Source organism: Aedes aegypti, chromosome 3 (assembly GCF_002204515.2).
Source record: "Aedes aegypti strain LVP_AGWG chromosome 3, AaegL5.0 Primary Assembly, whole genome shotgun sequence".
NCBI lineage: Eukaryota > Metazoa > Arthropoda > Insecta > Diptera > Culicidae > Aedes > Aedes aegypti.
The window spans coordinates 369126559-369140122 of NC_035109.1; the positions used below are offsets into that span (position 1 = coordinate 369126559).

The 13564-nt window shown below is 36.0% G+C and overlaps 1 protein-coding gene across 1 annotated transcript in view; it reads left to right on the plus strand.

The window, feature by feature from the left end:
- The first annotated feature begins 2155 nt into the window (after positions 1 to 2155).
- LOC110678270 (paired mesoderm homeobox protein 2B-like) overlaps positions 2156 to 13564 on the plus strand; it is a 76178-nt gene continuing 64769 nt past the window's right edge. Inside the window, exons 1-2 of the mRNA XM_021850892.1 lie at positions 2156 to 2684; positions 11852 to 12602. Of these exons, the coding sequence (XP_021706584.1) occupies positions 12254 to 12602 (349 nt within the window). The 5' untranslated portion in view covers positions 2156 to 2684; positions 11852 to 12253. The remainder of the gene's footprint in view (positions 2685 to 11851; positions 12603 to 13564) is intronic.

Here is a 13564-nt window from a genome sequence, read left to right on the forward strand (position 1 = left end):
CAATTTTTTCAATAATTAAATAGATCAAAATTTCTTTGCATTTCTATGACCAAAACCAAATATTATTTTCTAAGCTTGCCCTTAAGTTAAGTTTTGTATTGAAGATTATAAAAATAAGTTTTTTTGGTTTCTTCTATTGGTGTATTTATTGAAATGGTTTTTTATCAATCATGAGTCCATCATAGCGGCCTTCCTTTGCCGAATGGTTTGATTTCGAGGTTGTAAAGCAAAGCCATGCTGAAGGTGTGTAGGTTCGATTCCCGATTGGTTCAACATCTTTTTGTGATGGAAATTTCCTTGACTTCCCTGGACATCGAGTATATTGTGTTACAATATACGGAATTACAACTTTGGCAAAGAAAGCTCTCTGTTAATAACTGTTGAAGTGCTAATTGAACACTAAGCTGAGAAGCAGCCTTCGTTCCAAAGAGGACGTAATGCCAAAAAGAAAAAAGAAGGAGGAACATTTTCCTTCGTAATTTTGACTGGTAACTTTTGTCCCCTAATATTTATATGAAGTTGGCGCCTCTGGATGACAACTAGGATCTTTATTATTTAGTATTTAGAATTCGATAGATATCGATAGATAGTTTTTTTTTCAACTGATGTGAAAACATTGCTCTGTATTACTATGAATTTGAGTCACTGTAGAATGAGTACACTGAAATGAATTTTATTGTAGAAACTACTGAATCCATGGTAAAATTAAGAACTGCACCAACGATTTTCAACCGCCTACATTAATCTGTTACCTCTACCAAAACATAGTCAACATCACTACACAAGAAAATTTCTTCTGTTGATTTAACCAGAGTTGTAGTATTTTTGACTAGAAACATTCTTGATTTGAGAAGTTTAGCATCATACTTTTGACCACACTGTGTTGTACGGTGGGTGTCACGGATTGAAATACAATGCTTTGTAGTGGATGCTACTATGGACATAGTCAAATTTACTGCACTGCTCAGTGATTTTCACCAGATTATAGTAAACTTAACAGATTTTTGTAGTCGGTTGAAAATCGTTGGTGCAGTTCTAAATTCTATCATGGATTCGGTAGATTATACAACAAAATTTGTTTGCGTGTATTATGAGTCAGAACAAACCCCATTACTCTGGTCTGGTTCATAAGTCATACAACCACTGCTAGAATACAACAAAAGAATGGAAAATTGTAAAGATGTTTTCTTTAACCTGCAATTTTTTATATTCTTTCAAGTTATTTCGTGGCGAGTATTGCAAGCAGAACAAAAACATCCAGCCGATAAGTGCGTCGACATTGGCCACTTGACCGCCCCGAAAACCTCTCATTCCATCCTCGCGGTAGTGAAACAACCAAAACCCCGAAAGATGATAAACCATAAAAATCTGTGAAAACGTGTCGCAAAATAAAACTGGGAAAATAAAATGTTGCACTTTCTCGAGTGCAAGATTTTCCTTGCTTCTTCCTCCCCTGCGATTTGCATCACATTTTGTAGGGTAGTGTAGCGATCCTACTAGCTTCACAATATTTGTTTGGCGATATCTCTATTTCTTATATATTTAATGACATTTAACTCTGCCCTGTTCGTCAATATAGGACTACTATAGATCTGATAATCCTATAAATCCAAAAAGGTAACAAAAGTGGAACAGTGATAGTCTTTGTATCTTGATAGAAATATACCTCAAATGACGAAACGCACCCGAACCCTATTCATTTCCATTTCGCTTTCGTCGTCGTTCGTCCGTCACACACGCCTGCTGCGCTCAGGATTCTCCCGTTGCCGAACCAGGATAATGCGCTTGTGTGCGCCTCACGCGAAAGGACGAGCGCCAAAAGGACACGAACTCGCAGTCCTGCACCAACACATCGAAAATCGATGACGTCACTGATCGTATTCCGCTTTGTGCTCGTCCACGATTGGCTCCAGTCAGCATCGTTAGCCACGCCTCTTATCACATCCGCAGGATATTGTGCTGCTGCGATGCCATGCGGAGGAAAACAAGTTGCTAGGGATGCTCTCGTCCTTCTGGTGCCGATATGCTGCTTGCTAGCCAGCAGGCAGGACACTTGTGTAGGGGGTTATCACAGCATCACACGCGGCATCGAAACAGGTTTTGAGTTCACGTTATTGAATTAGGCTTATCATTTGATTTTGGCTACGGGAAGCAACCGGTCGCGTGCTGCGTTTTTGTCTAGCTCTGGAGAGTTCTTCCTTCCGGAAGTCTGTCTCGAAAGTTGTCAGAGTTTTGCGGTTTTGCACACAAATCCTTGAGGCGGAAAGTGCTTTCGTGGGTTCTTGTTGGTTTGTGCCAGGAGAAGAGCAAAAAAAAGGTGTGACAGGTGTTGATGAAATTGAAGAATTTTTTTCGAGCACTTAATTGAGGGTTGTTTTTTTGCGGAAGTGAGTGGAGTGAAAAAAAAAAGTTCGCGAGAAATAACAATCGAAGAAGGCGTTTGCTGGGTGGTGTTCTGCAAGCGTAGTGAGTGAGGTTATGTGTGTTTGCGCATAGCGTGACTTGACGTCGAAGTCTCTTTAAGTGAACGACACGCGTCAGAAGAAGGACCAAAGGCGCGGCGACGGCGGTAGTGGAGGAAGATAATCCGATTCGGAACCTTCGCAAATCTAATAATCTATTCCTGATTCGATAACAGTAACAATGATTTCGATCTGATTCAAGTGATCTCAACGGTGATTGTGGTAGGCAAGCGGCCGCAGCAAGGTTGAATACACGGTAAAAAATCAGCATGTTGATACCGCTAGTTCTGCTTTGGGGTTTGGACTACTGTTTGATCCTGACAATATCAATGGAACAACTCTTAAATTGAATGTTGTAGGTTATGATTTGGAAACAAAAAAAGTCGAAATATAGGTGCATCCGCCCGTACCAGATTTAAGGCTCAAGAATCCATCATTCAATTAACAGCAATCATCAAACGCAAAAAAACTAGTTTTTTCGTTCAAATTAGAAGATATTCTCATGACAACCATGACACTGCCCTACAGATAGCGAGTGCAATGCTATGACTGATTATCATATACATGGCTCACATGAGAAAAAAAAACTGGTCTTGAATATTTGTAAAACGATGATGATTATTTTCCACCTAAACCTTTATCTTTGGAGTGCAAGTCATGAACAGTCGCCTTTCAATTATGGATTACACACAGATGTGGACCAATGTTGAAATAAGAACAGAATTTCTCATCAAATTGATTCGCAATAACGAAAAACATTTTTTTTTCCTGCATGGACTTATAATCTATACAACTCACATTCAATTATAATGGGTTTTTGCAATTTTTTTTCTAGCGGTTGAAGATAAAATGTCAATCCTAAACGTCGATTTTTAACTGTGGAGTTTTATCACAGTTATGAATCTAAGAGACGACGATTTAAACAGAAACGCCACAACCTACTGTGTTGGACACAAGATTAATCAATACATTAGCAACTGTTTCGATGTTCTATGCAAAATATTTAACTTCAGCTAACCCCTTTAAAGTTCAAATGAACTTCTACACATGGAGGAGTTAGAACCAAAGGAGAGTTAATTTCAAAAAAATCGACTTTGAAGTCTTTTTCAGCAAGTTTTCATTTCATGCAAGTCTTATAGAAGCCAACAAACAAGCCAATTTTCTACTAATTATGTAATTTTTAGTTGAAAGTAAAAATCACCTAATTACCTTTGGAAAGCTTGAAAACTGTAAAATTTTAAGTATAACAAATTCAAACCTTTCAAAATCTCACTTACACTCCAATGCGTTTGGGCAAAGACGAAATAAAGACCTTCATGTTCTTTGCAATCTAGAATGCCGTAAAAAGTGTACTGTGATCTGTCAAATTTGTGTACCTTTTGCAGTACAAAGGAACCAAATGCTGTACAAAAAGTGATACCTATTCTGAACCCGACTACTGTATCTATTCGTTTCTGGTTTGGGTCTTTCATATAATTCGGAGTGCTTTATACGCAAACGAGTACAAAAACCACAACGGTTTTACTGAAGTGTTTTTTTTAGCAATTTAAATTTTAGGCATATCTTAATAAATATAATAATACATTCAGCCAAGTTGAAAATTTATACGAGATAAACATGTTTGCTGAAGACATTTTTTGTCAAAATTTCAATTTACCGTCAAACGGGGTAACTTGCAACAATTTTCAACTTCAAAGCTATATGGATGAAAAATTTAAAGATTCAGATGAAACAAAAAACATCTGGTACCCTAATCGCCAAGTAAAGAATACCACGCGGTATTAATTTTGTCAATATTTGGTTTTCTGGAATCAGGAGAGACGAAATGTATACATTTTTAATGCTACCCCTGATGTGGGGTAACATGCAACACACAGTGCTACCTAAAGTGAATTATAAAAACTTAACCTTTATCGTGTTATCGTAATCATTTATAAATTATCTGCAGTAAAAGCATGACAATAACCAGGGACAGGCTGCTCTACTCTTAGAAAACTGATTATTATTGATTGAATTATGAGTATTAAACCACATCGATTGAATACTCCATTGGCATTGCATAGGGTGTCCACTCGGGGAAATTCTAGCATATCATAAGTCTTGACAGTTATTGGAATGCCATTAAAACGTTTTAATGCAACTTTTGTACAGATACAATCGTACTTGCAGTTATACTTCACTTAACTTATTTTTCTTATAAATATTTAAATTAATTCGACGTATCACGTATTGATATATAGGTCTTAAAATGGTCTCTGTTCGTGTTTTGACATAACTTTCATTATATTTCATGGAGAAAGTTCCCAATTGCAGATCAGCAAGTTAATTTTAGTACAGATTCTCAAAATTATTTATTATTTTTATGAAGAAATAAAACCAAATTTAGTGGTAATGCGATTCGTGTAAATTATCTAATATTTAGTACCAAACCTGTATTGAATTGATTGCGGTACATAAATTTAAATGTTACTAAACAAATAGTATGTTCAATATAGCCTTTTCATGTGTTTTCGATGACAAACGGCAAGAAATATCAAACAATTGAGGTCGAAATTGCTGTTGCAAGTTACCCCACAAGGGTAGTCAAATTTTTTTTTTGATTTGTTATAGTGTTTAAGCATCAAATTATCAAAACTTTTATATTGTCAATTTGTACACTACCAAGTACTGTAACTGATAGCAAATGCCTCGAATGACATATTTCTACCGTTTGTGTGGTACGAGGAACGTTTTTCAGCATGAATTTCAAACAACCCAACGTGTTATATGATTTTTACCTCCAGCAAACCAACCAAAAAAGAAAAAATGCCCAAACCCTTGCCAAAATTTTCTGTTGTATACCTAAGGTCAATAAATGGCGGAATAAATCATAATAATTGAAATCAGTGCTGAACGAAACGATAATTCGGTTCAATGTCGAAGTGTTGCAAGTTTCACCCCTGTTGCAAGTTACCCCGTTTGACGGTATTCCAATTGTTATTAATTTTGGATTTGTGTTTGGAAAAATCACTTAAAAATATATTTAAAGTTGAATTTGTAATAAAAATCGAAAAAGTTGCGAATGTTTTGTTCAATACGGTATGCTAGATTCCCGCTCTTTAATATCAGTTTGTTTGATCTATTCTAAAGGGTCCAGCTTTTTTACTGTTCCAATCTATGGAATAGTCTAATTTCGAAAATTGTCTTGAAATTCACACTTCTATGCAAATAACCGTGAAATTTTGGGGGTGATCATGAAAATAACTATTTTCTTCAGTGCCAGGAGGTACTGCCAGTTAATAAAGCTCCACCAATATTAGTTGATCCCTAACTGTAGGTTGACTGTTTCTTATCGCGACACCATCTCGAAACTTCTAAAAGAGCTCAAGGAAAAACAACGTGATACCCGATTCGACAAGTAAATCGTGCCCCAAGTTGAGTGTTAATGGAACAAGAAATATAAGGGTAAGGTGAAAAGTTGTAATACGCCCCCTTAAAGAAATACTGCTTTCTCGCAGTAGCAAAAGCATAACTTCTAAACTTTTTAATGTCAATGTGTTCCTTATTTAGTTGGTCATGCTCTGTATGCAACTTTCTCTTTCCAGGCTGCGTCAAAAAAGTGTATACAAGATGTTTTCTTGTCAACGGTCCCAATGTTTACGTTTCAAAACAATCCGGGCAATATGCTCCTCCCATAAGAAAAAGGTCCACAGCGTTGTAGAAATGTTTCCAAGGAGAATTTCACCACCTATTAAGCTTAAAAGGGTCCATTAGCATTCGTCTTCCGGTAAAAGGTTTGTAATAAGTACAATATTAGGGAGGGGACGGGCCTGGTGTAGTGGTTAGAACTCAAGCCTCTCACGCCGAGGACCTGGGATCGAATCCCATCCCCGAGATAGTCATTTATGACTTAAAGGTTGTAGTGACAACTTTCGTCCGGAAGGGAAGTAAAGCCGTTGGTCCCGAGGGCTAAAAATCTCGTCAATAAAGACAGAAAAAAAGTACAATAGTAAATAATGGGTTTCATTCACCCTGAAGCTTGCTTATCAGAAGCAATATTTTAAAACCAAAAACCTAATTTTCGATATGGTTTAATTTCTATCGTTTGGTTGTACTTCATATATGCGCTGCCAAATTTTTTCGCGAATATTTGAGATATGTGATCATATTTGAGTGTAAAAAAGCCTCAAACCCGTGAAAATAAAGAGGGGCGTACTGCCCCGTTAAGGCGTATTGCATCGAGTTACCCTATAAAGCAAAACCAACTATATATATCATCACTATATCATCAGATATCATCACTATATAGCACAAATATTTAAGGGGGGTCTGTAGCCTTGAGGTTATGCTTTCGCTTCATAAGCGGGAGGTCATGGGTTCGATTCCCAGCCCCTCCACAAAAAAAAACCATTCCAGCCACCAGAAGACGCCTCTCGGAGGACCATGCTTTGGGGAGCACATCCATCCTCCGTCAGTATCAGATGGTGACTGAGACAAACTGACCCTCTTCGCAGGCAGCTAGCCTCACTAACAGCAGAGCTCTCTCCTACCTGCTCGGTGAGAGTAAAAAAAAGTAGGAGAGAGTGAATGTAGATGTAAATATAGATAAGTTAAAAATAGATCTGTATCGGTAAAGCAGTTACAGATCAACTGATTCCGGCACAGTAGTGGTCACGAGCACAGAGTGCTTTAAAAAAAATAGCACAAATAGACCAACACTTAAAACACAGTATTGCGCAGATGTAATCAAAATGCGATTTTCTCAGAAAGTTGTGAATTTTGTTAAGGGGCTATCCATTTCATTCATCATTGGGTTTGATTATAATAAAATGTGTTGTAAAACTATATCTGAAAAATTTCTTTGGAAATTTGAACTTTAATATCAATTTTCCCCGTTGATGACTTTTGTAACAAAGAGTGTTTTCAGTTATTGGTCTAGAAATAAAAAAAAATACAAACACATATTGATACCTTAAACGTTCCCTCAGTCTCTTGTTTTGGAACGTCTCTTTTCGGGCCCAACGAGATGATGAAGATTCTTATAAAATGATATGGACCTTCAACTCAATCCCGCAAATAGAGTAAAGCGGGGCAAGATTTTATAAGATTTCTTGCTCAATTAAAAAAATAGGAATGTTACGGTGGTTCAATAGCTTTTAAAGTAAGAAACTTTCACTCAAAAAAAATCGATTGAGATTAATATAACTTATGGTCATTTGTTGTTTAGTGGGGACGGACCTGGTGTAGTGGTTAGAACACTCGCCTCTCACGCCGAGGACCTGGGATCGAATCCCATCCCCGACATAGTCACTTATGACGTAAAAAGTTATAGTGACGACTTCCTTCGGAAGGGAAGTAAAGCCGTTGGTCCCGAGATGAACTAGCCCAGGGCTAAAAATCTCGTTAATAAAGTCAAATCAATCAATCATTTGTTGTTTAGACACAAATATTGTTATAATATTAATTTCAATCTAACCTCCTGGAGCATAATATTTTGTTTTGAGTATTTGATTTGTTATGTAAGAACATAATTTGGCCTATCATAACGATTATTTGTATTGTTGGCAGTTTCCATATGCACTAGCGGCCAAAAAGATTTTTATCATCTCATATTAAATATATAAGTTTTATAATGCACATTTTATATTTTGTTAAAAACACATTTTCAGGACAATTTTGTCAAAAAAATTAATAGTGAAATAATGAGGGTCAAAACTTAAGATAAAGGCCATGCAGCGATAAACGCTGTAAAAACCATAAGAAATATTATAACTCACATAGTTATGATTATATGAATCATATTGCGATATTCAAATATAGTCTGAAATAATTTTTGGATCTTGATATTAAATCTTCGAGCTGTTTAGTAGAATACTTATAAGTAGATGAAAAAACCTAATTTAGTACTATACCATTTAATTTAATAGAGTTTGTATCCTTTGACAGATACGCGTATTTCGACCTCAACTGTAAGGCCGTCTTTAGTGTCGTGTACTAGACTCGACTTGAACACTCTCTATCGTGTTATTTAATAAAACCAAGATTTCATCATAAATTTTAGGGCCTTTTTTGTGCGCATTACAGCAATCGATAATTTTAGTCAATTGTTAATCAAAATGTAGTATACATCTTTATTAAAATTTCTCTTTATGACTGGTTTAAAGTCAAACTGTCATGAGAATATTTTATGTAATTATTTTCTTGATTTATATGGTGCCTATTTTTGCCCCACCAATGGGGGTGAAAGTACGTTTGAGACAATCAAACTGTGTTAACTAAAAATGGATAAATCTTCTGACATAAGCTAGTTTAGCAAAATTGCCGCCAATATGATAAAGATCAACTTATGGTATTTTTTTTAATTTTCAACCCAAACAGCTTCACTGGAAATATTGATTATTCTACTAAAATCAAATTTATGTCCCACCTTACTCCACCTGTTTTTTTTTTGGTAAGCATAGCTTTTCTTCACGATTTCCAACTAAAAGAACATTATGTGTTTTGTGATTATTCGAATTCTATTCAAGTAAGGAACTTTCACTTTAAACGTTATAGAAATCGAATGAGATTTGGAAAAGTTTTAGCGATTTGTTGGTTTCAGACATGAAATTTGAATTTTTCGGTTAAACTTTCGCTACAATTGCATTCTGGCCCATAGTAGGGCAAAAGTTAGGCAGATTTCGTAAAGCAACACACCATAATAATTCGACTATTTGAAAAAATACGTTTTCATAGAAACAATAATTCGTATGAAACAATTAAGCCCACACATAACTATGTCTTCAAATACCCTTCCAGCTAACTTATAATACAGTCATATGATACTTGATAAATTATGATACAGGACTTTTATAAAAATGGCATTTACCTCAGTTTTTCACCAGTAAATTATATCAACTTTATATAACTTTTAACTTTCGACGATATTTTCAATCATTTCTTTTTGTATACACTTAAACATAGTGTCTTTCATGTTCTGCATACCTTTGGAAATATTTCAGAATTTAAAATTTTGATATCTTGGCGTAGATGTGCGTGGAATGTGTCAGATATCCAAAATTAAATTTTTTTGAATTGGCAAACGTGTTGGAATTCGAGCGACAAAGGACGATGGTGTCATTCTATTTGTCCCAAAGTCAATTATTTTCCGTGGTTAAAAAATATGCCAACAAGTAGAAATTTTATTTGTTCTTTTTCGAGATTGATGTCAAATCATTACATTTGTAACAGTCATTTGTATCGCATCAACATTAGAGATTCCAATTTATGCGATTGAGGGAAGTTGTATGAAGACATCGATCATATTGTATTTCAGTGTCACAAATTCTTTTCTCAAAGAAATAAATTTTGCATCAATATAGTAAATTTGGGTCAACCTATTCCAGTATCTGTACGTGATATACTTGGTACAAAGTGGTATCCTATAATGACAACAATTGCATTCTGGTCCATAATGGGGCAAAAGTTCGAATCAGCGAGGCAAAATTTCGGGCAATATATTGTCTTACGAAAAAAAAAAACGTGTAAGTTTTTTTAAGCCTACATACTTCCTTCAAATTAACACAAAACTGCTCGATCGTGCAAAAACAGTCATCATAATGTCACATTTGACCATTACATACATACATTTTGACCAACGGATAGTGTGAATTTTTATGCAAAAATAATTTACACATGTTTTCGGTATGTCATAATAATTGTTTTCCAACGGAAAATCGATCGACTCAAGAATAACTTAAAATAATGGCCTAGAAGTTTTTGCATGTTATTTTTTAGTAACATTATAACTCCGAAACTGTTGAATGTTCCTTAGAGAAGTTGTTTGTTTGGACTACAAGAAAAAATATACACTGAAAAAATATTTTCTTTTCATAAAAAAACACCAAAAATAAAATTTTATTTTGATTTACACCAAAACCCCATTCATATTTTTTTAAAGAATCTCGGTAGGAAACGAATGTTTGGGCCAAAGTTTCATAAAGGACTTTTTTAATAAAACATTTTTTCTACGAACCACTTTTGGACGATTTTCAAAATTTTGTTTTTATTTTTTTTTGTCAAAATAAATACGTTTCGGTGATACTATTAGAATCTTGAAATTATCCTAAACCATAACGATTATCATGATCACTTCTCTAAGAGTAGTAATTTTAATTATTTCAAGTTTATTGCAAAAAAATATTATTTAAATAATCAAATAGGCTATTTTTATTATTTATTTGGGATTCTCCATCAAGAACAATACACAAATAAGAATATTTAAATTTCAATGTAGTGTAAACAAAAGAGTATAGTAAAAGTAATCCAAATTCATCTATTGTTACAGTATCACTTTGAATTTTGAACTAAAGATGCTTGAATGCATTCGATTAAAAAATAAGCGATTTGTCATTGATATTTCAGTTTATATTGATGCTCCAAATATGTGCATGAAAATAAGCTGAAATTTTTCAACATATATTTAGCTGTGTTCGTTTTCGAGAAGAGCAGCATACGCTAGCATACGCTCGTCATAGACAGTTTGTTTTTGTTTTCCTAAAAGAATTTGGCACACACTCTTCAGACTCATCAAAATGCATATGGAATTATTACCCAATTTAAAAAAAATTACACCCGGATTCTGGGTGTTTTTTGAGACAGAGTGCATATTGTTTTCCTCTAAGGTTCACAACTACATCTACACAAGGGCACTCATACCATTGGGCGTGATAACCACTATAGGCCATTTTATCTCCACTTACCTATCTTTCTTGATAGAAAATTGCAAAATTGCGAATAACGAATGAAAATGGTCTATTTTATTATTGATTTGATAGTTTTTTGCAATAAACTTGATATTATACAAGAGCTTCTTCTAGAGAAGTTATTTTGATGATCATAGAATAATTTCAAGATTCTTAGTGTATCATCAGAATGTATTTATTTTGAAAAAAAAAACTAAAGTTTTAAAATCGGTCAAAAGTTATTCTTAGAAAAACTTCTTATTATAAATTTCTCTTCATGAAATTTCTCCCAAACATCTGTTTCCTATCATGTTTCTTTGGTGAAAATTTTAAAAATAATAATAATTCTCAGTGTATTTCTTTTCTTCTTACACTACATGCAGACACTAAGCACGTGGTATATCTGTCAAAACACTGGATAACATTGAAACATGTACTATATGCGTATATAGAGCCAATATAGTGCTTATTTATTCTATGGGGTGAACGTGCCGTTATTAGCCTTGTCAATATTTGTAGTGCTATCAGAATGCCTGTATGCATCCATTAATCTAATTAAGGGCTTATGATTAGTGATTATGGTTACTTGGGTACTGCAAATCCAAGAGCAGAACTATCAATTACAACATGCTGATTTTTCACCGTGTATCTCTAAAAAATAATTTTCCTCATGAAACATGAATTCAGCGAAAAGTGAGTGTTGAAAAGGTGCGATATAAAAACAAACAAAAAATACATTTCCAAGCCTACTCCGAGTGGGAAGTGTTGTGCAGTCGGAAAGGAGAGAGTGGTTCATGAAAAAAGCATGAATCCCCATCGGCGGAGGTGTTGAACGTGGTAAACTCATGGATAATAAAAATAAATAACCCCCGAAAATAAAAACGAGCAACCAGGACCGAGCGACCGGGATCGGATTGTGTTTTTTTGTAGCGTTCTTGGACGGAAACAGCAAATCGATTAATATTTAATTTCATTTTTGGAACTTCGCACCCGTTGAACGCAAAAAACGCGAATCAGCATAATAGTAATCGAAGTAACCCCAGACCCCCTCGATAAAAAAAAAAAACCGCCAAAATTTATCCCCACGAGATGGACTACTCCTACCTGAACCAGGCGGCGGCCGGATTCGATTCCAGCTGCCTCCAGGGCGGTATGGATCCGACGGGTTTGGGCAACATGCCGTGCACCTACGGCGATTTGACTTCGTGCAGCCAGATGTCCCAGGCGGCCTACACGCGGTACACGGCGGCGGCGGCTTCGATGGCCCGGTCCTACAACCCGGTGGGTTCCGGCGTTGGGCCGGGCAATGTGACCATGAGTGCGCTGCATCATGCTGCGGCGGCCGCCGGCCCCGGCAGTCAGTGCTCAGTGATGGGCGGCCGGAGCCACCAGGATGTGCACCGGGCGTCCATGTTCCAGACGTCGATGAATTTGCAGTGTGAGTATTTCAATGTTTTAAATGGTTTAGAAAAAAATGGTCTCAAAATATTTTACAGTATATTCTTACACACACAATATTAAAGCCTGATTCGCTACTGACAAGTAATTTCTTGGCCTATCTTGATGCATGGGAAATTCCTGCAAGGAATCGATCAAAGAAGCGCTTTTTTCTGATCGCAGTACGCAGTTGAAAAGAGATGTCAGTTCAAACGGGAGACGCTGTAGAAATTTTCTGCAAGGAATCAGCGAGAAATTTCTTTAGCGATTCCTGGTCAGCAGCAAATCAGGCTTAAAGCAATTATAAAATGTGGGCTTCGTAGCCGTGCGGTTAGTGTCACCGAGGCATTTAGCCGCATCGTGCTAAGGAGTGTGGGTTCGATTCCCGCCTCAGGCCGAAAAACTTTTCGAGAGGAATGTTTTCCGACTGTGCCACTGGGCGTTGCATGCTAGTCCGTTGTCTAGTGTGGTGCTTCCTTCAAAGGGCAAACAGCCCACTGGAAGCATTAACGTGTAGTGTCTTTAAAAAAAATCCGGAAAAAAATATCAATTAAGAAATGTAATTTATCGATTTTTGGGTAGAAGTCTATCAAAGTAGCTGGTTTTATTTATTAAAATCTTATTTTAGCCAAGGGGTTGTTCTTGCTTTGCGTTTCTTTGTCGTGGTTTGCTACTGACAAGAAAAGGAATCGCCTTTCTCGATGCGTAGAAAATTTCTTTCGATGAATGATCCAGAAATCACATTTTTTGATCGCAGTACGCTGTTGAGAAGAGATGTCATTTCAAAGGGGGCTTCTTGAGCGAAACAGCATACTTATGTCGTTTCCGTATTTAGGAACTGGGTCGGTGATCGACACATAAACAAACCAACGTCAAGCAAATTGTCGTTCGGTCAAACCTAAACCGTGATTCAGAACGCGTTGAGCCAGTTCCAACATAGGTTCAAAAATGAATTCGACATTA